Here is a 19,672-nt window from a genome sequence, read left to right as displayed (position 1 = left end):
AGCTGTGGAGGAGAGGGATGGACGGAGACGGGCAATGTTTTTGAGGTGGAAGAAGGCTGTCTTTGTGATGTGTTTGATGTGTTTGTCGAAGGAGAGGGTTTGATCAAAGATGATTCCAAGATTCCGGATGTGAGGTGAGGTGGATACTGGGAGACCATCAATGTTGATGATGAAGTTTTGGGTGGATTTGGTGAGCGTTTTTGGACCTATGATGATGATTTCAGATTTGTTGCAATTGAGTTTGAGGAAATTTGATTGAAGCCAAGATTTTATTTCAGTGATGCAGTTTGTCAGTGTAGAGTGTGTATTTCACACAGAAACCTCCCGCAGGTTTATGGCAGGATAATGTGTACCGGTCAGTTGAGTGATGACTGGGATGGGACAGAGGGAGCATGTGTACCAGTGCACCAGGTGCTGAGGGATCTGCACGAGGCTGATGGTGGCCATTTCACATCGCAGCTGGAGCAAGACTTCCTCAGTAATGTAGAAAACTCCGACAGGCAATTTAAAACATCAATGTGGATTTCAATGTGAGAGGGCAACACTGACCCAAAGCTCACAGACATGAGAACAAGCACTGAAATTATTCATCATACCCATAATGTGTCACACACGCGCACACACACACACATAAACACACACACCCACACACACACACACACACTCCCTCACACACACCCACACACACACTCACACACACACACTCTCACTCACACTCACACACACACACTCACACTCACATACACACTCACACACACACACACATGCACGTAAACATACATGCACACACACACACACTCACACACACACACAGAAACACACACACTATCTCTCACACACACACACAACCAGACACACATAGACACACATATAGACACATACATAGACACACACATAGACACACACACACACACACACAGACACAATAAAGAGATCTAGATTTTGTAGGGTTTTAACCAGCAGTTTTGCACAAGGAAGGAACAGGCAAGTTTGGAATTCCTTTTAAAATATAAAGCTCTGAAATGACTTCCTGAGTGTAGTTCTACCACACGGCTCCTGCTGGAGTTGTCCGTGAAGCAGGCATGTGCTGTGAGGCTGCAGGTTTACACTGAGGGGTCTATGTTCACTGTTGAGCAGGGTGAGTGTGAGCCCATGCTCCCACACACTCCATCACGGATGTTATGGCTGACAGGAACGCTGGCAACAGCAGACTTTCCAAAATTATTTTTGGCACAAACAATATATTAACCATTTAAAATTGCTTTAAGTAGATTGGGAGAATTTTTGTAGTAATTTATAATATTTTACAGTTAATTGCAGATTTGATTTCTAATAGCTCTGGGTAATGCACTACCACTGCTAGCAGCAAGCTGAGAGACACATGAAACGTGAGTCTGCAGGAACGCAGAATAACTTGGCAGCCCAGATAATCAGGGGTTTGGCTGGAAGACAAGATTTTCTGATGTATTAGCTCGGTAGGACTGGTTCTGGTTTGCCTGAGTGGTTTGGTGAGATAGCCAGAGGCTCTTGCATGAATGAGGGCCCCACTGTACACTTCCACACGTCCCCATCAGCCCCTCACTGTGGCTTGGTGGGACCGACACATTCCAGAGCGTGTGTAAAGACCAGACCACAACAACGGAGGTGGCAAACACTGGCCCCAGGGCACTGGAGACCACAACCAATAAAGAATAAAACTGTACACACCAAAACCTAAAGGACAGAGCCACAGAATAAAAGGATTACCTTCAGGAAGGAAATGAGGAGGAATTTCTTTAGTCAGAAGGTGGTGAATCTGTGGAATTCATTGCCACACTCGGTTGTGGAGGCCAAGTCAGTGGATGTATTTAAGGTGGAGATTGACATCTACAGGAGGCGCTGCCTCAAAAACCAGCATCATCACTGACCCACACCACCCTGGCCACACTCTCACTGACCCACACCACCCTGGCCACACTCTCACTGACCCACACCACCCTGGCCACACTCTCACTGACCCACACCACCCTGGCCACACTCTCACTGACCCACACCACCCTGGCCACACTCTCACTGACCCACATCACCCTGGCCACACTCTCACTGACCCACACCACCCTGGCCACACTCTCACTGACCCACATCACCCTGGCCACACTCTCACTGACCCACATCACCCTGGCCACACTCTCACTGACCCACACCACCCTGGCCACACTCTCACTGACCCACACCTATTGAGTAAGACTTGACAATCTAACGAGGCATTGGGACTAGGGTTGCCAACTGTCCCGTATTAGCCGGGGCATCCCGTATATTGGGCTAAATTGGTTTTCCCGTAAGGGACCGCCCTTGTCCTGTATTAGGCCCGGGGGCCGCTGTAGGCCCGAATGCTGTAGGCCGGACAGTGTAGGCCCGGACACTGTAGGCCCGGACAGTGTAAGTCCGGACAGTGTAGGCCCGGACACTGTAGGTCCGGACACTGTAGGCCCGGACAGTGTAAGTCCGGACAGTGTAGGTCCGGACACTGTAGGTCCGGAAATGTAGGCCCGGACACTGTAGGTCTGGACAGTGTAGGTCCGGACACTGTAGGTCCAGACAGTGTAAGTCCGGACAGTGTAGGCCCGGACACTGTAGGTCCGGACAGTGTAGATTCGGACACTGTAGGTCCGGACACTGTAGGTTCGGACAGTGCATCATATGGGAGGCGCATTCCCAATCTCGTTGTACCCCTGTACAATGACAATAAAGATATATTGTATTGTATTGTATTGTATTGTATTGTAGGCCCGGACAGTGTAGGTCCGGACAGTGTAGGTCCGTACAGTGTTGGCTCGGACAGTGTAGGCCCGGACACTGTAGGTCCGGACAGTGTAGGCCCGGACAGTGCAGGCCCGGACAGTGTAGGCCCGGACAGTGTAGGCCCGGACAGTGTAGGCCCGGACATTGTAGGTCCGGACAGTGTAGGCCCGGACAGTGTAGGCTCGGACAGTGCAGGCCCGGACAGTGTAGGTCCGGAGGCCTGGGCGCTGCATAACGGAGGTTGCATAGCAACCCGCCTCCTGGCCCGGGCGGCCGCCATTGGTGAAGCTGGAGCACGTGGCCACTGGCTGGGTGAGGTCACGTGGGGCATGGGGTGGTGACGTCACCTTGTCCCTTATTTGGGAGTGAGATAGTTGGCACCATTAATTGGGACACTGCATTGGGACACATCTCCTGTCTACTATTCCCAGAGTTTGAAGAAGCATGAAGTTGGTAAGTTGGTAATTCCCAACATTTAATTTGATGAAAGGAGTTATTTAACCACATGATTTTGTTCAGCTGATAATGAATCCCTGGCCTGATCACAAACAGCAGAAGCCTCTGGAGTAGAGACATGTGTTCAGTGGGAAAGTCTAACCGTACAGGAATGAGTGGGCACATTGGCCGGCGTTGTGATAACAGAATGAGCTGTGGAATCCACACATGCCATTTCCACACTCAATGTGTTAATAAGGCAACCGTGGGTTGCCGTAGAATTCCCACAAGAAAGTGCAGGAAGAATGCTGGAGAAAAGAATGGAATAAACTATGAGTCAAGGGAGCAGGTTGTGTACTCAGGATGGATGAGCCAGATGGGAAACATGGCACTTGTCATCAATATTTACTTGTGATCTTGCGAATAAAGCCATTGCAATTCCTTTGGGCCAAATAACCAATGATTCTGTTTATTTCAAGGATAAGACATCTTACCCAAGTCTCAGCCAGTCACCAGCAGGCAGTGAGCTCGGGGGGAAGGTTCAAGGATAAGACATCTTACCCAAGTCTCAGCCAATCGCCAGCATGCAGTGAGCTCGGGGGTAAGTTCAAGGATAAGACATCTTACCCAAGTCTCAGCCAGTCACCAGCAGGCAGTGAGCTCGGGGGGAAGGTTCAAGGATAAGACATCTTACCCAAGCCTCAGCCAGTCACTAGGAGGCAGTGAGCTCGGGGGAAGGCAGGCAGGTTTATTCAAGTTATTCATTTCCAATACAGCAGCACACTTATCCTCATTAACAATCATTGTGTTTCAAAATTAGATGAAAAACAAGATACCGTAGAAATGCTAAGTTTGGCAGAAAATTCATTTCAAATATTAATTTTCAACTCGACAATTACCGATGGTTTCCTCTGACCCGGATGTTGATCATTCAGATGTAATCCTTGAAGCAGACCATTCCTTCTCTCCAGAGATGCTGCCAGTCCCACTGAGTTACTCCAGCTTTTGGTGTCTATCTTCGGTTTAAACCAGCATCTGCATCAGGTCCTTTCTATCCATCTCTTCCCATCTTTGTTATCTTCTTACTTTCAATATGATTGTTGCTGATAAAAGGAAGAATGCATTCCAGGCCAAGGTGATGATAAATGCATTCCACACCGGCCAGTGGCTGAACCCCCATCCTGAAAAATTAAAGGCAGCCGCTTGGAATGGGCAAGGGATGGGGAATTGGAATGGGCAAACTATGATGACAATGTGTGACCTTTCATTACTGAGTATCTTAGTCATTCTAATCGAACTTCATGAACATGAGGAGGGAGTTCATCTCTCCTCACTAAACCCAGACCAACTCCCCAAAACTAAGATTTCTGTGAAAATAATGAGAGAGGTGAGTGATGTACATTTGCAGCGGCAAAAAGGCGTTGAGGATTTTGTCAATCTTAGGTTAGAGACAAAGTGCTGGAGTAACTCAGCGGGTCAGGCAGCATCTCTGGAAAACATGGATAGGTGACGTTTCACAGAGTGCTGGAGTAACTCAGCAGGTCAGGCAGCATCTGTGGAGAACATGGATAGGTGACGTTTTGAGTCAAGACCCTTCCCGGTCTTATGTCTTCTTATGTGTTATTCTAAACTGTTGAACATAGAGTCATAGTTATAGAACGTGGGAACAGGCCCTTCGGCCCAACTTGTCCACACCGACTAAGATGTCCCATCTACACTGGGACAGTGCCCACCTGCCTGCGCTTGGTCCATATCCCTTCAAACCTGTCCCATCAATGTACCTGCCAAAATGTTTCCCAGCCTCAACTATCTCCTCTGGCAGCTCGTTCCATACACCCACTACCCTTTGTATGAAAAAGTGACCCCTCAGATTCCTATTCAATCTTTTCCCCTTCACCTTAAACCTATTGCCTCTTCTTCTCGATTCCCCTACTCTGGGAAAATGACTTTTTTTTTAGTTTAGTTTAACATATTAATGTTGTTTGATAGGCCTCAGATGTATTTAAAACTGAGGTGAGAAGGAACTTTTTCACCCAGAGAGTTGTGAATTTGTGGAATTCTCTGCCACAGAGGGCAGTGGAGGCCAATTCACTGGATGAATATAAAAGAGAGTTAGATAGAGCTCTAGGGGCTAGTGGAATCAAGGGATATGGGGAGAAGGCAGGCACGGGTTACTGATTGAGAATGATCAGCCATGATCACAATGAATGGTGGTGATGGCTCGAAGGGCTGAATGGCCTCCTCCTGCACCTATTTTCCAGGTTTCTATGTTTCTATTAATTATCAAGCACACATCTATTTTAAGTGATACTCCCACCCAGGCAAAACTAAAGTCAGCGATTCACAGATTACATTTGCAAAGGACTGCTCAATGTGACAAAAAATAATCAAGTGCCGGTGTAATGTTGAGGCTCTCTAAGGCGCTGGTCAGGCCACACTTGGTGTAATGCTGAGACTCTCTAAGGCACTGGTCAGGCCACACTTGGAGTAATGTTGAGACTTTCTAAGGCGCTGGTCAGGCCGCACTTGGAGTCCAGTGAACAAATTTGGGCCCCATATCTGAGGAAGGATGTGCTGGCTCTGGAGAGGGCCCAGAGGAGGTTTATGAGAATGATCCCAGGAATGAGTGGGTTAGCCTATGATGAGCGTTTGACAACACTGGGCCTGTTATCGCTGGAGTTTAGAAGGTTGAGGGGAGACCTCAACGAAACTTACAGAATAGTGAAAGTGGATGTGGAGAGGATGTTTCCACTGGTGGGAGAGTCTAGGACCAGAGAGCACAGCCTCAGAACTAAAGGGCAGTCTTTTAGAAAGGAGGTGAGGAAGAACTTCTTTAGTCAGAGGGTAGTTAATCTGTGGAACTCATTGCCACAGAGTGTTGGGGAGACCAAGTCAGTGGATATTTTTAAGGCAGAGATAGACAAATTCTTGATTAAAATGGGTGTCTAGGGTTATGGGGAGAAGGAGGAAAAATGGGGTTAGGAGGCAGAGATGAGCCAAGGTTGAATAGCAGATTGGACTTGATGGCCGAATGGCCTAATTCTACTCCTATAACTTGTGAACTTGCGTTTGAATCAGGAATAGTGGTTTAGAGAGGAAACAACGAATGTGTTCCTGCATTTGATTCACATTTACTACGTTTAATAAATGACAAGAATATGGAGAAAACTCTCACAGGACCTGGATAGGCTGGAGCACCAAAGTCCTCATGTCTCACATTGGCTCCTTCATTTAGTTTGAAACGTATATTCCAGATTTTCAAGCATAAAAATAATTAAGCATCAAATGTAAGGTGTGGTTTTAAACTTGGTTGTGATCACATGTCTTGCTTCTGACATATAACAGTGCAAGGGAGGCAGTGAACTGAAGGGCAGACATGCCCAGACAGGCACTGGTTTCACGTTTGTGGAAACCTCACAGTCATCTCCGGCACTCAGTCGGCCCACCGGGAATGGGGCAATGGGCCAGGTCAACGCGGCCAAGAGTCAACCCTGATTGGCCAACGTGGCCAAGAGTCAACCCTGATTGGCTAACATGACCAAGAGTCAACCCTGATTGGCCAACAGGGACAAAGAGTCAACCCTAATTGGCCAACGCGGCCAAGAGTCAACCCTGATTGGCCAACGCGGCCAAGAGTCAACCCGGGATTGGCCAACGCGGCCAAGAGTCAATCCTGATTGGCCAACGGGGCCAAGAGTCAACCCTGATTGGCCAACAGGGCCAAGAGTCAACCCGGATTGGCCAACGCGGCCAAGAGTCAACCCTGATTGGTTAATGAGGGGGAGTTGATCCTGATTGGTCAACGAGGGGAGTCAACCCTGATTTAGTGGATGGACTAAACATTTGACACAAGAACAGCTAGAACACATAACTGTACAGTACAGGAACAGGCCCTTCTGCCCACAATGTCCATGCCCAACATGATGCCAGGATAAACTAATCTCCTCTGTCTGCAAGCGATCCATCTCTTCATTCCATGTGTATCCACGTGCCTATCCCTGAAGCCTGAAGATGGTGTCAACCCGAAACGTCACCTATCCATGTTCTCCAGAGATGCTGCCTGACCCGCTGAGTTACTCCACCACTCTGTGAAACGTCACCTATCCATGTTCTCCACAGATGCTGCCTGACCCGCTGAGTTACTCCAGCACTCTGTGAAACGTCACCTATCCATGTTCTCCACAGATGCTGCCTGACCCGCTGAGTTACTCCAGCACTCTGTGAAACGTCACCTATCCATGTTCTCCACAGATGCTGCCTGACCCGCTGAGTTACTCCAGCAATTTGTGTCTATATTTGGTATAAACCAGCATCTGCAGATCCTATCTATTTGGAATCTATACAATTATTGCAAAGCTGAACCTTTTTAATGATGAAAATTAGTTTTCAGATACATCGATTACTTTTCAAACAAGTAACGTAAATGAAGACGTACGTCTGAAAAGAAACGTTTCCTTACCTCGGTACATTATACATCGAAGAGCTTCTGATGCATACGTTTGTGGCAAAGTTAAACTGATGCATCTGAGTGCATAAGGAATACTTTCAATTGGCCAAATCACTCCTGCAAATAAGAAAACGGAAACAAGCTGGGATTCAATCAGCTGCTAAAACACAGCGGCCATTAGGCTGCCTGGGGAAAGACCGGATGGAGAAGCTGTTCTTTGTGTTGTACAGCATGAGAAGAAGGGTCTCCACCCGAAACGTCTCCCATTCCTTCTCTCCACAAATGCTGTCTGACCCGCTGAGTTACTCCAGCACTCTGTGAAACGTCACCTATCCATGTTCTCCACAAATGCTGTCTGACCCGCTGAGTTACTCCAGCACTCTGTGAAACGTCACCTATCCATGTGCTGAACTACTATCTACCTCATTGGTGACCCTCGGACTATCCTTGATCGGACTGTGCTGGCTTTATCTTGCACTAAACGTTATTCCCTTATCATGTATCTACACAGTGTAATGGCTTGATTGTAATCATGTATTGTCTTTCCGCTGACTGGTTAGCACGCAACAAAAGATTTTCACTGTACCTTAGTACACGTGACAATAAACTAAACTGAGCTGAACCAAACGCAGGCTCGGCGATCGCTTCGCTCAACACCTGCGCTCGGTCCGCGTTAACCAACCTGATCTCCCGGTGGCCGAGCACTTCAACTCCCCCTCCCATTCCCAGTCTGACCTTTCTGTCAAGGGCCTCCTCCGGTGCCATAGTGAGGCCCACCGGAAATTGGAGGAACAGCACCTCATATTTCGCCTGGGCAGCTTGCAGCCCAGTGGTATGAACATCGACTTCTCCCACTTTAGATAGTTCCTCTGTCCCTCTCTTCCCCTCCCCCTTCCCAGTTCTCCCTCTGTCTTCCTGTCACCAGCTATATCCTTCCTTTGTCCCGCCCCCCTGACATCAGTCTGAAGAAGGGTCTCGACCCGAAACGTCACCCATTCCTTCTCTCCTGAGATGCTGCCTGACCTGCTGAGTTACTCCAGCATTTTGTGAAAGAATATAGAAACATAGAAACATAGAAACATAGAAACATAGAAAATAGGTGCAAGAGTAGGCCATTCGGCCCTTCGAGCCTGCACCGCCATTCAATATGATCATGGCTGATCATCCAGCTCAGTAGCCTGTACCTGCCTTTTCTCCATACCCCCTGATCCCTTTAGCAAAAAGGGCCACATCTAACTCCCTCTTAAATATAGCCAATGAACTGGCCTCAACTACCTTCTGTGGCAGAGAATTCCACAGACTCACCACTCTCTGTGTGAAGAAATGTTTTCTCATCTCAGTCCTAAAAGACTTCCCCCTTATCCTTAAGCTGTGACCCCTGGTTCTGGACTCCCCCAACATCGGGAACAATCTTCCCGCATCTAGCCTCTCCAACCCCTTAAGAATTTTATATGTTTCTATAAGATCCCCCCTCAGTCTTCTAAATTCCAGCGAGTACAAGCCGAGTCTATCCAGTCTTTCCTCATATGAAAGTCCTGCCATCCGAGGGATCAATCTGGTGAACCTTCTCTGTACTCCCTCTAAGGCAAGAACGTCTTTCCTCAGGTTCCTCAGGTTAGGAGACCAAAACTGCACACATCTGTGATCTGATTCACTGCTGAAAAGCATTGCCACCACTCAGACAGGTCCCTCTGTGAAATCTGGAGCCTTCTCATTCGAGCTAACAGTTAATCAGAGCACAAAGGGAAAGGGCTTCCCAGGGAAAGCTGAGACACTGCGTTGCTGAGAGGATTGGGTGAAATTGTTCAGAGTTACACAACTGGAAAGTGAGATAGCAACATGTATTGGGCACCAGAACCAAACCAGTGCAGAGTACCAGGGAGAGACAGTGGTCTAACTGTGGACAGGGTGATGTCAGGCAGGCTGTGGGCACCAGTGAGGGGCTCAGCCCCAGGACCTCCACCCTGATGATGTTTGAGCTGAATTAAGGGACTTTATCTTTGCTGCAAGAGGAGCTTTGCAGGAGCAGTGACTTTGAATGAAAGGAACAAGTAACTTGCCTCCATCAGCACAATCTCTTGCTTCAGCTGAACCTAACAATCCAATATATTTAGTTTAGTTTAGTTTAGAGATACAGTGCGGACACAAGTCCTTCGACCCACTGAGTCCGCGCCGACCAGCGATCCACGCACACTAACACTATCCCACCAACACCAGGGACAATTTACAATTTTCACAGAAGCCAATTAACCTACAAACCTGCACGTCTTTGGAGTGTGGGACGAAACCGGAGCACCTGGAGAAACCCACGCGGTCACGGGGAGAACGTGCAAACTCCGTACAGACAGCACCCGTAGTCAGGATGGAACCCGGCGCTGTGAGGCAGCAGCTCTACCCGCTGCCCCACCGTGCCGCCTATAACGGCATTTCTGCAGCTCTTAAGACCATTAGTCAGAGCAGCAGAATTAGGCCATTTGGCCCATCGAGGCTGCTGCGCCATTCAATCATGGCTGATCTACTGTTCCCTCTCAACCCTATTCTCATGGCTTCTCCCCATAACCTTTGACACCCTTACTAATCAAGAAGCTATCAACCTCCGCTTTAAAAACACCCGCGGTTTTGGCCTCTGCTGCCCATTGAGGCGATGAATTCCACCTGGAACTGACACCAGGCACTTCCCACCGCAAGCAGCCACACTCACCGCTCAGGACAATATCAGGGTAGAAGATGCCGAGGGCCACCTGGGCTGCCGACTGCTCATCGTCAAAGGCAGCGGAGATGACCAGGCCCAGAGAGATGCCGGTAATGCCTTGCAGCAGGATGAGGGTGGCCACCAGCAACAAGGAACCTTCATTTGGAATCTTCAACAACAAACACACAGAAAGCCAACCATCAAAATGTCCACTTAAAACCAACAACCAGGTTAGTTTACTTTAGAGATACAGCACGGAAACAGGCCCTTCGGTCCACTGAGCCCGTGCCAACCCAGTGATCCCCGTACACTAGCACTATCCTACACACTAGGAACAATAGGGCGGCACGGTGGCGCAGCGGTAGAGTTGCTGCCTTACAGCGAATGCAGCGCCGGAGACTCAGGTTCCATCCTGACTACGGGTGCTGTCTGTACGGAGTTTGTACGTTCTCCCCGTGACCTGCGTGGGTTTTCTCCGAGATCTTCGGTTTCCTCCCACACTCCAAAGAAGTGCAGGTATGTAGGTTAACTGGCTGGGCAAATGTAAAAATTGTCCCTAGTGGGTTTAGGATAGTGTTGATGTGCGGGGATCACTGGTCGGCACGGACCCGGTGGGCCGAAGGGCCTGTTTCTGCGCTGTATCTCTAAATCTAAAAATCTAAAATTCTTTTTACCAAAGCCAACTAACTTATAAGTCTTTACAAACCTGTAGGCCTTTGAGAAGTGGGAGGAAACCGGAGAAAACCCAGGCAGGTCATGTAGAGAACGTACAAACTCCATACAGACAGCACCTGATGTCAAGATCTAGCTGGGTCTCTGGCGATGTGAGGCAGCAATCTACCGCTCTACCACCGCGCTGCACGTTTTATCATTTATCTTATTCCCTTTATCTTTACATTTGAAAATGTGGAACAATTGTGATTCAAGATGTTAGCGAGATAACATCCCAATCTTGAACATCTACCCAATCTTGAAAAGTAAAATAGCAATTTGGAATGAGCATTTGAATGCTTAATATTAAATATTTAAAGCTCAACACACTGATTTAGTTCAATGACGTGCTGGTCGAACAAAGCACAGAACTTTAGAGTCATTTTGTGCCAAAATATGGAAAGTTAACCGTGCTTTGCTGCGAATTTAGTAATAAACACATGTTCCTTGCAATCAAAAACTCCTGTGCCAGTCTGGAGCTGTGGAAACAATATTTCCAATATCCCTGTTTTATCTCTGTATCCAATGTTATCTCTGTGTGCTTCATTGTCACCTTCTCCTGGCTAACAATTATCTATTCTACGTTTTCCTTGAAACGCATCCCCTTTGATGTCTTGTTTTCACACCTTACACCCCCTTATCTCTGTGTCTCCCTCTCCCCAACTCTCAGTCTGAAGAAGGGTCTTGAACCGAAACGTCACCCATTCCTTTAGTTTAGTTTAGTTTGGATTAGAGATACAGCGCAGAAACAGGCCCTTTTGGCCCACTGGGTCCGCGCCGACCAGCGATCCCACACACTAACACTATCCCACACACAGTAGGGTGTACTGCACGTCTTTAGAGTGTGGGAGGAAACTGAAGATCTCGGAGAAAACCCACGCAGGTCACAGGGAGTACGTACAAACTCCGTACAGACGGCACCCGTAGTCAGGATGGAACCTGGGTCTCCGGTGCTGCATTCGCTGTAAGGCAGCAACTCTACTGCTGTGCCACTATGCTGCCCTATTCCTTCCATCCAGAGATTCTGCCTATCCCGCTTAGTTACTCCAGCATTCTGTGTCTATCTTCCCAGTAACTCAATCAGATTAACACCATGTGTTAATGTACAAAGCTGAGTCAATGTTAAGCAACAATGTTGTGAATGTAAAGAACTGAGGGGCAGAGGCAGGGCATTGAGCCACGTTTCCTCAATCTCAGGCGTTCAGTGTGGGGAGACAACGAGGAAACATTTCCTGGGAGGGAGGACACTGTTGATGTGCGGTGATCGCTGGTCGACGCGGACCCGGTGGGCCGAAGGGCCTGTTTCTGGACTGTATCTCTAAATTAAACAAACTAAACTAGACAGCTCCGTCTGTCTGTCAGTACACTCAGTCCCATTCCCTGGGTCAGTGAGTGGCAAACAGATCGAGTGTTGCCACATTTATTTTACAGTTCTAATACAAAAGCACCAACAACACAAAAATAATAACTTCAGAAAGGAGACGTGGAGGGACTTCTTCAGCCAGAGGGTGGTGAATCTGTGGAATTCTTTGCCACAAAATGCCGTGGAGGCCAAGTCAGTGGATATTTGTAAGGCAGAGATAGATAGATTCTGGATTAGAAGTTGTCGAGGTTATGGGGAGAAGGCAGGAGAATGAGGTTATGAGGGAGAGATAGATCAGCCGTGATTGAATGGCGGAGTGGACATGATGGGCTGAATGGCCTAATTCTGCTCCTATCACTTATGAACATGAACATACACATTAAATGCAGGTGACTGCAGGCTTCAATAGATTGTCATGTGCATAATGCCACCAGTTGTGACACCAATCTCCTGCCAAGCTGAGTATTTCCTTGCTGCTCATTGTGAAAGGCAGCCACTTTAATAATCTCCCAGACGACAGATGTGCAGGAAATTACTGACCTTGAAAACAAGGAATGTAAAGATGAGCAGCAGAATGATCTGAACAGTCATGGTCACCAGCTGGGAAAGGGTGTGAGCCAGCATGACCTCCAGGGAACTAACACCTGCAGAAGAGCACAATGAGTGAGCAAAACGTGCAGCAATAGCTGAGGCACAGTGACAGGATGCATGCTTCCCCACACAATAACGATACAATATCACCATGAAACCGCTAATCAGGTCAACTGCCTCATACCCAACTGTCTGAAGGGTCTCCACCCAGAAACGTCACCCATTCCACCTCTGCAGAGATGCTGCCTGACCCGCTGAGTTACTCCAGTATTTTGTGTGGATCGTGTGTGTTTTCATAACCTCCACGCTACACACAATCTATTTATTCCCATTATCTCCTTTAGAAGGTTACTTGCAAGACCCTTCCTTCACATGCTCATTCCCCTTTCATTAAAATAAATGCTGCAAAATAGATTCATTATTTAAAAACAATCCAGGAGTCGGAGCCGACCCTGAGCCTGGTCACAATGCTGGAGCAGGAATCTCTTTAGTCAGAGGGTGGTGAATCTGTGGTGAATTCATGCCACAGGAGGCTGTGGAGGTTAAGTCAGTGGATATATTTAAGGGTTGAGAGGGAGAGATAGATCAGCCATGATTGAATGGCGGAGTAGACTTGATGGGCCGAATGGCCTCATTCTGTTCCTATCATTTATGAACATGAACAATTCACTAAAATCTCTGGCAGTGCAGCACGACCTCAGCTCCACTCTCCCACCTCCCTGACAACCACACTTCACCTGTTCCTATTCCCTCCCTCTCTCTGTCTGTCCTGTTCACTGACTGCCTCCACTGCCTTTGAAGAAGAGTTCTATCAACCTGTGACTCTGAGAGAAGAAGTCTCACCTCATCTCAGCCGTCCGTTCGCTTGGGTAGTTTACACACCAGCAGGATGAACATTGACTTCTCTAACTTCAGATAGCCCTTGCTTCCCCTCTCCCTCCATCCTCTCCCCCTTCCCAGTTCTCCCACTAGTCTTACTGTCTCTGACTACATTCTATCTTTGTCCCACCTCCTACCTTGACATCAGTCTGAAGAAGGGTCTCGACCCGAAACGTCACCCATTCCTTCTCTCCAAAGATGCTGCCTGACCCGCTGAGTTACTCCAGCATTTTGTGTCTACCTTCGATTTAAACCAGCACCTGCAGTTCTTTCCTGTAGATCTCTCCAATGTCTGTTGAATGTGGCATTTGTACCTGTGTTGGCTACCTCCTCTGGCAGCTCGTTCCAGACATCCAACACCGTCTGAGTGAAAACGTTGCCCCTCAGGTTCCGATTAAATCTTTCTCCTCTCACCTTAAACCTGTGCCTACTAATTCTCAATATGCTTGGTGTGCCTCTGGCTTTATGCTTCACTCCTCAGCTCTCCTTCACTCACACCTTTAGTCTCCATCTCACCTCCAGCCATCTGCCAACACCCCCTCCCCTGTACCCACCTATCACTTGCCAGCCTTTGTCACTATCTCCACCCATCTGCCAACACCCCCTCCCCTGTACCCACCTATCACTCGCCAGCCTTTAGCTTTCTCCCCCCAACTCCATCAGTCTGAGGAAGGGTCCTGATCTGATCTCAAATGTCACCTGTCCATTCCCTCCACAGATGCAGCCTAACCCGTTGTGTTCTTCCAGCACTTCCAGCATCTGCAGTTCCTTGTGTTGACAAATTGTCACGTTCATTCACGGCCAGTTTGATGGTCTGTTTCATGGTGAGGAGAAGGATCAATAAGAAATATAAAGATATTTTTAAAGCGGAGATTGGCAGAGTCTTGACTAGTGCGGGTGTTAGGGGTTATGGGGAGAAGGCAGGAGAATGGGGTTAGGAGGGAGAGATAGATCAGCCATGATTGAATGGTGGAGTAGACTTGATGGGCCGAATGGCCTAATTCTGCTCCTAGAACTGATGAACATGTGTGTAGTGAGCAAAGATGTTGGAAGATGTCATTGTGAACAGTAGAGCTCTTAAGGATAGCGGAGTCAGGGAGTATGGGGAGAAGGCAGGAACGGAGTACTGATTGTGAATGATCAGCCATGATCACATTGAATGGTGGTGCTGGATCGAGGGGCTGAATGGCCTCCTCCTGCACCTATTGTCTATTGTCTAGTGACTGCACGTACAGATCTAGCCAGAGATAATGGTGGCGGGACTCTTATCTGTTAAGTGTTGTCATTAGTCATCACAGTTTAATATATTCCTTTATTCGTCCCTCACCAGGGAAATTTACTCAGGGCCTTAATTTGTCATCAAAATGAGAGAGTCCAACCTGCCACCCAGCCTCTGTCCATCAAGCCTTCTCTCCGCTCGATCACAAAGGAAAGTGTTGTCAGTCCCAGCGCCAGGAAGAAGGTGATGCTGCAAATGTAAAACGAGTTCCTCATCATTACAGTGCTGCCCTGAACACCTTCTCCACAACTGTTCCCTACTGCTGCATCTCTAAACAAACTACAGCTAAACCAGCAGGTACAAAGAAGGATCTTGTGTCTGACTCTGGTGTAAACCAACATCTGCAGTTCCTTCCTGCACATAAAGGAGGATAATTGTTCAATCATTCCGTGCTGGCTGCTGGATATACCACCCAGTGCAGAGTCATACAGTCATACAGTGTGGAAACAGGCCCTTCCACCCAACTGGCCCACACCGGCTACCATGTCCCAGCCAAACTAGTCTCACCATAGCCCATATCTAGGGTTGCCAACTGTCCCGTATTAGCCGGGACATCCCGTATTTTGGACTAAATTGGTTTGTCCCGTCGGGGCCGCCCTTTCCTGTATTGGGCCCGGATGGCGCTGTAGGCCTGAACACTGTAGGCCCGGACACTGTAGGCCCACACACTGTAGGCCCAGACAGTGTAGACCCGGACACTGCATGCCTGGAGAGTGTAGGTCCGGACACTGTAGACCCGGACACTGCATGCCCGGACAGTGTAGGCTCGGACACTGTAGGCCCGGGCACTGCCTAATGAAGGTTGCATAGCAACGCGCCTCCTGGCCCGGGCGGCCGCCATTGGTGGAGCGGGAGCACGTGGCCACTGGCTGGGTGAGGACACGTGGGGCGCAGGGCGGTGATGTCACCTTGTTCCTTATTTGGGAGTGAGGAAGTTGGCACCCCTAACCATAACCCTCCAAAAAGGGGTAGTCAGACCCCAGCAGTGAGATGCAGACCTGGAGTCTTTGACAGGTAGCAGTGCTGCTGAGGTAATGTGGTGAGGGTAGTGACGAGGTTGTTTACCTTGCACTAAACGTGATTCCCTTATCATGTATCTGTACACTGTAATGGATCGATTGTAATCATGTGTTGTCTTTCCGCTGACTGGTTAGCACGCAACAAAAGCTTTTCACTGTACCTCGCTCGGTACACGTGACAATAAACTGAACTGAGGCGGAACAAACAGAAACCCCTGGTGTTGCAGCTCATCACTTTCTGGTGAGCTGGGACAAGCTGTGAGGGGCAAGCAGCAACAGGCTTTTGGAAGGAACTCTATCACCCAGGAGACATGGAGAACACAGAGGCCAAACACCAGACTGTGGCGTGCCATATGGACCCATCACCATCTCAATCAGATGTTACTTTTACAAACAGGGTCACTATTAATGCTGGAACACCAATGTTGTGAAGGGAAAGGACTGGGCATCTGTTGAACCTTGGCAAGTGCACAAAGAGTCAAAAATATACAAAGTGCTGGAGTATCTCTGCGAATCAGGCAGTGAATTAACAAAGTTCATGGATCACAGTCATTGACAATACATTCTACATTTCACTGATCATCGTGTGCTTTAATCTGTCATTTTCACACCTTACCCTTCCACATATCTCCATGTCACCCTCTCCCCTGAGTCTGTAGAAGGGTCTCGACCCGAAACGTCACCCATTCCTTCTCTCCAGAGATGCTGCCTGACCCGCTGAGTTACTCCCGCACTCTGTGAAACGTCACCTATCCATGTTCTCCACAGATGCTGCCTGACCCGCTGAGTTACTCCAGCACTCTGTGAAACGTCACCTATCCATGTTCTCCACAGATGCTGCCTGACCCACTGAGTTACTCCAGCACTCTGTGTCGACCTACCCACACCACCCTCTGCTTCCTCTCTATCTTCGATCCAGTGGGCTCTCTGTGTGGATAAGGTGCTTATTGATGTGGCACTCCATTTTGCGTATATCTTCAGTGTTAACCATCATCTGCAGTTCCTTCCCACACAATCATTGGCAACGTGTGGAGGGAGGAGTTATTGGCAACTGGATTCTACTTCTTCTTAAGCGCTTTGCTCCTCTAGGGAGCATAGGCCATTGACAAATGTCCTCCACCTCACTCGGTCGTTGGCGGTTCTTTCGAGATCTCCCCAGTTGAGCCACTCCCAGACATTTCTGCCTCAACACCTCTTCTCCAGCTGTTCCTGGGGCCACCTCTTTTCCTTTTTCCTTGAGGGTTCCATTTCAGGGCTTGCCGGGTGATGTTTGTGGCCGGGTGATGTTTGTGGCCGGGTGATGTTTGTGGCCGGGTGATGTTTGTGGCAGGGTGATGTTTGTGGCCGGGTGATGTTTGTGGCAGGGTGATGTTTGTGGCAGGGTGATGTTTGTGGCAGGGTGATGTTTGTGGCTGGGTGATGTTTGTGGCCGGGTGATGTTTGTGGCAGGGTGATGTTTGTGGCCGGGTGATGTTTGTGGCCGGGTGATGTTTGTGGCCGGGTGATGTTTGTGGCCGGGTGATGTTTGTGGCAGAGTGATGTTTGTGGCAGGTTTTCTGAGGGTGTGCCATATCCAACTCCATTTTCTCAGCTGGATTGCTCTACTTCAAACGTGGTGGAAGCTGATCTCATGAATGGTTTTAGAAAACCAATGTCAGGTAGAAGATAATCTGACAATCACCTCCCCTTTGCACAACATTCCTAAAATCAGGAATGGGACAAATAACTTTCTGACCATTTTAACAACAGCACCCTCAGAGTAGTGAAGTGTTTCTAGCACTTCACAGGAGTGTGGATTATCAGACAAAGTCTAACCAAGTCACATACTCAAGGGAAATGACCAAAGATGTGGCTGTGGGGGATATTAAAGGATGAGAGGGGGTGGGAAGCACAGGGTTGTGGGGAGAGAGCAGGTGGGGAGGATTCAGAGCTGGGCTGGCCTGGGCCAGCCACAGTGGGCAGATCCCCTCGAACCTCTATTGTTGCATGGAAATGGAACGTATTGCTCAGATGCAACCTCTTCCTCACAGGAGGGAGATTGCTACCCATCAGCTCAGCTTAGCTTGTCTGAAGAAGGGTCTCGACCCAAAACGTCACCTATTCCTTCTCGCCAGAGATGCTGCCTGTCCCACTGAGCTACTCCAGCATTTTGTGTCTGTCTTTGGTGGGTTGTCACCTTGTGGAACAGACGGAGGGAGGGTGGCGGCTGACTTTAGTGGAGCGTCACAACGGCTGGGAAGGCTGCAGCAGAAAAGGGTCTTGGACTCCACGCCACTGGATCCTGACCCAGATCTGTCAAGGACCATGTGGTGGCTGTCTGTGCACCAGTCTCCCCACGTTAAACAAAGTCACGCACAGGCGTCCCACCCTATGGAGAGGACAGTCACACTCGCTTCCAGTGACTGCCGATGGTGATGATGATGATGATGATATAAAGCAGCATCTGCAGTTCCTTCCTACACAATGTGTCAGCTCAGCAGCCAGGTTGTGGCCGGGCCACTGTGGTACCAACACCTCAGCTGCAAACACCAGACACTGTGGGAACACCAACCAAGGACCCAGGACAAATGGACAACTACGTTTCTGAAAACAAATGGGTGTTAGGAATCAGTGCTGGTTCAGCCCAAATCTGACCAGTTCAGTTCAGTTTAGTTTATTGTCACGTGTACCGAGGTACAGTGAAAAGCTTTTGTTATGTGCTAACCAGTCAGCAGAAAAACAACACATGATTACAATCGAGCCTTTGACAGTGTGGAGTTTTAAGAGTGTGGAGCGATTGTAATGTGTGCTGGTAGATCTGCTTTTGTGGCTGGCACGCAAACAGTCGCCTGGGTTGGGGACAAGTCACATACGAGGATAATCAACGGACAGGACCAAACATTCGTGGAGGATGCTAGAGGGGGAGACAATAGACAATAGACAAGGGCTTGGGAACTACCTTGAGATGCCACGTTGCACCAAGTTTCTATTCAGACCATTCAGATTATTCAATCTTTACAATTATTCTCTTGCTATTTGGGAGCAAGGACATTGTTGTGCTTCAGGATTGCATCGATAACTCTGGTTTTAAACTTTACCTTAAGATTGCACCAGGCGCAATAAATATAGTGAAACTGGAATGTCTGTGGCCATACACTGGCTTTTCAATCTGCAATAAAACAAATAACATGGTCAGTGTCCATGACACACATCACTTCACCATCTCACTGTAAAGTCTAGATAGAGCTCTTAATGCCAGCGGAGTCAGGGGGTATGGGGAGAAGGCAGGAACGGGGTACTGATTGAGAATGATCAGCCATGATCACATTGAATGGCGGTGCGTACAGGCTCAAAGGGCCGAATGGCCTCCTCCTGCATCTATTGTCTATTGTCTATTGTCTATTGTCTATTGTCTATTGTCACAGCAACACCTTGTTTCATTCCCAACAACAGTTCATTTATTTTGGTTGACCACAGGAAATGCATCCCTTCATAT

At 48.4% G+C, this 19,672-nt stretch overlaps 1 protein-coding gene across 1 annotated transcript in view; it reads right to left on the bottom strand.

The window, feature by feature from the left end:
* Nucleotides 1-3,886: 3,886 nt before the first annotated feature.
* abch1 (ATP-binding cassette, sub-family H, member 1) overlaps nucleotides 3,887-19,672 on the bottom strand; it is a 66,526-nt gene continuing 50,740 nt past the window's right edge. Inside the window, exons 16-21 of the mRNA XM_078405960.1 lie at nucleotides 19,275-19,345; nucleotides 15,279-15,367; nucleotides 12,970-13,073; nucleotides 10,365-10,524; nucleotides 7,676-7,780; nucleotides 3,887-4,397 (exon numbers count right to left, since the gene is read on the bottom strand). Coding sequence (XP_078262086.1) covers nucleotides 4,291-4,397; nucleotides 7,676-7,780; nucleotides 10,365-10,524; nucleotides 12,970-13,073; nucleotides 15,279-15,367; nucleotides 19,275-19,345 — 636 coding nt within the window. The 3' untranslated portion in view covers nucleotides 3,887-4,290. The remainder of the gene's footprint in view (nucleotides 4,398-7,675; nucleotides 7,781-10,364; nucleotides 10,525-12,969; nucleotides 13,074-15,278; nucleotides 15,368-19,274; nucleotides 19,346-19,672) is intronic.

The sequence above is a fragment of the Rhinoraja longicauda genome, chromosome 9, assembly GCF_053455715.1.
Source record: "Rhinoraja longicauda isolate Sanriku21f chromosome 9, sRhiLon1.1, whole genome shotgun sequence".
NCBI lineage: Eukaryota > Metazoa > Chordata > Chondrichthyes > Rajiformes > Arhynchobatidae > Rhinoraja > Rhinoraja longicauda.
This window is presented reverse-complemented; position numbering and strand designations above follow the sequence as displayed.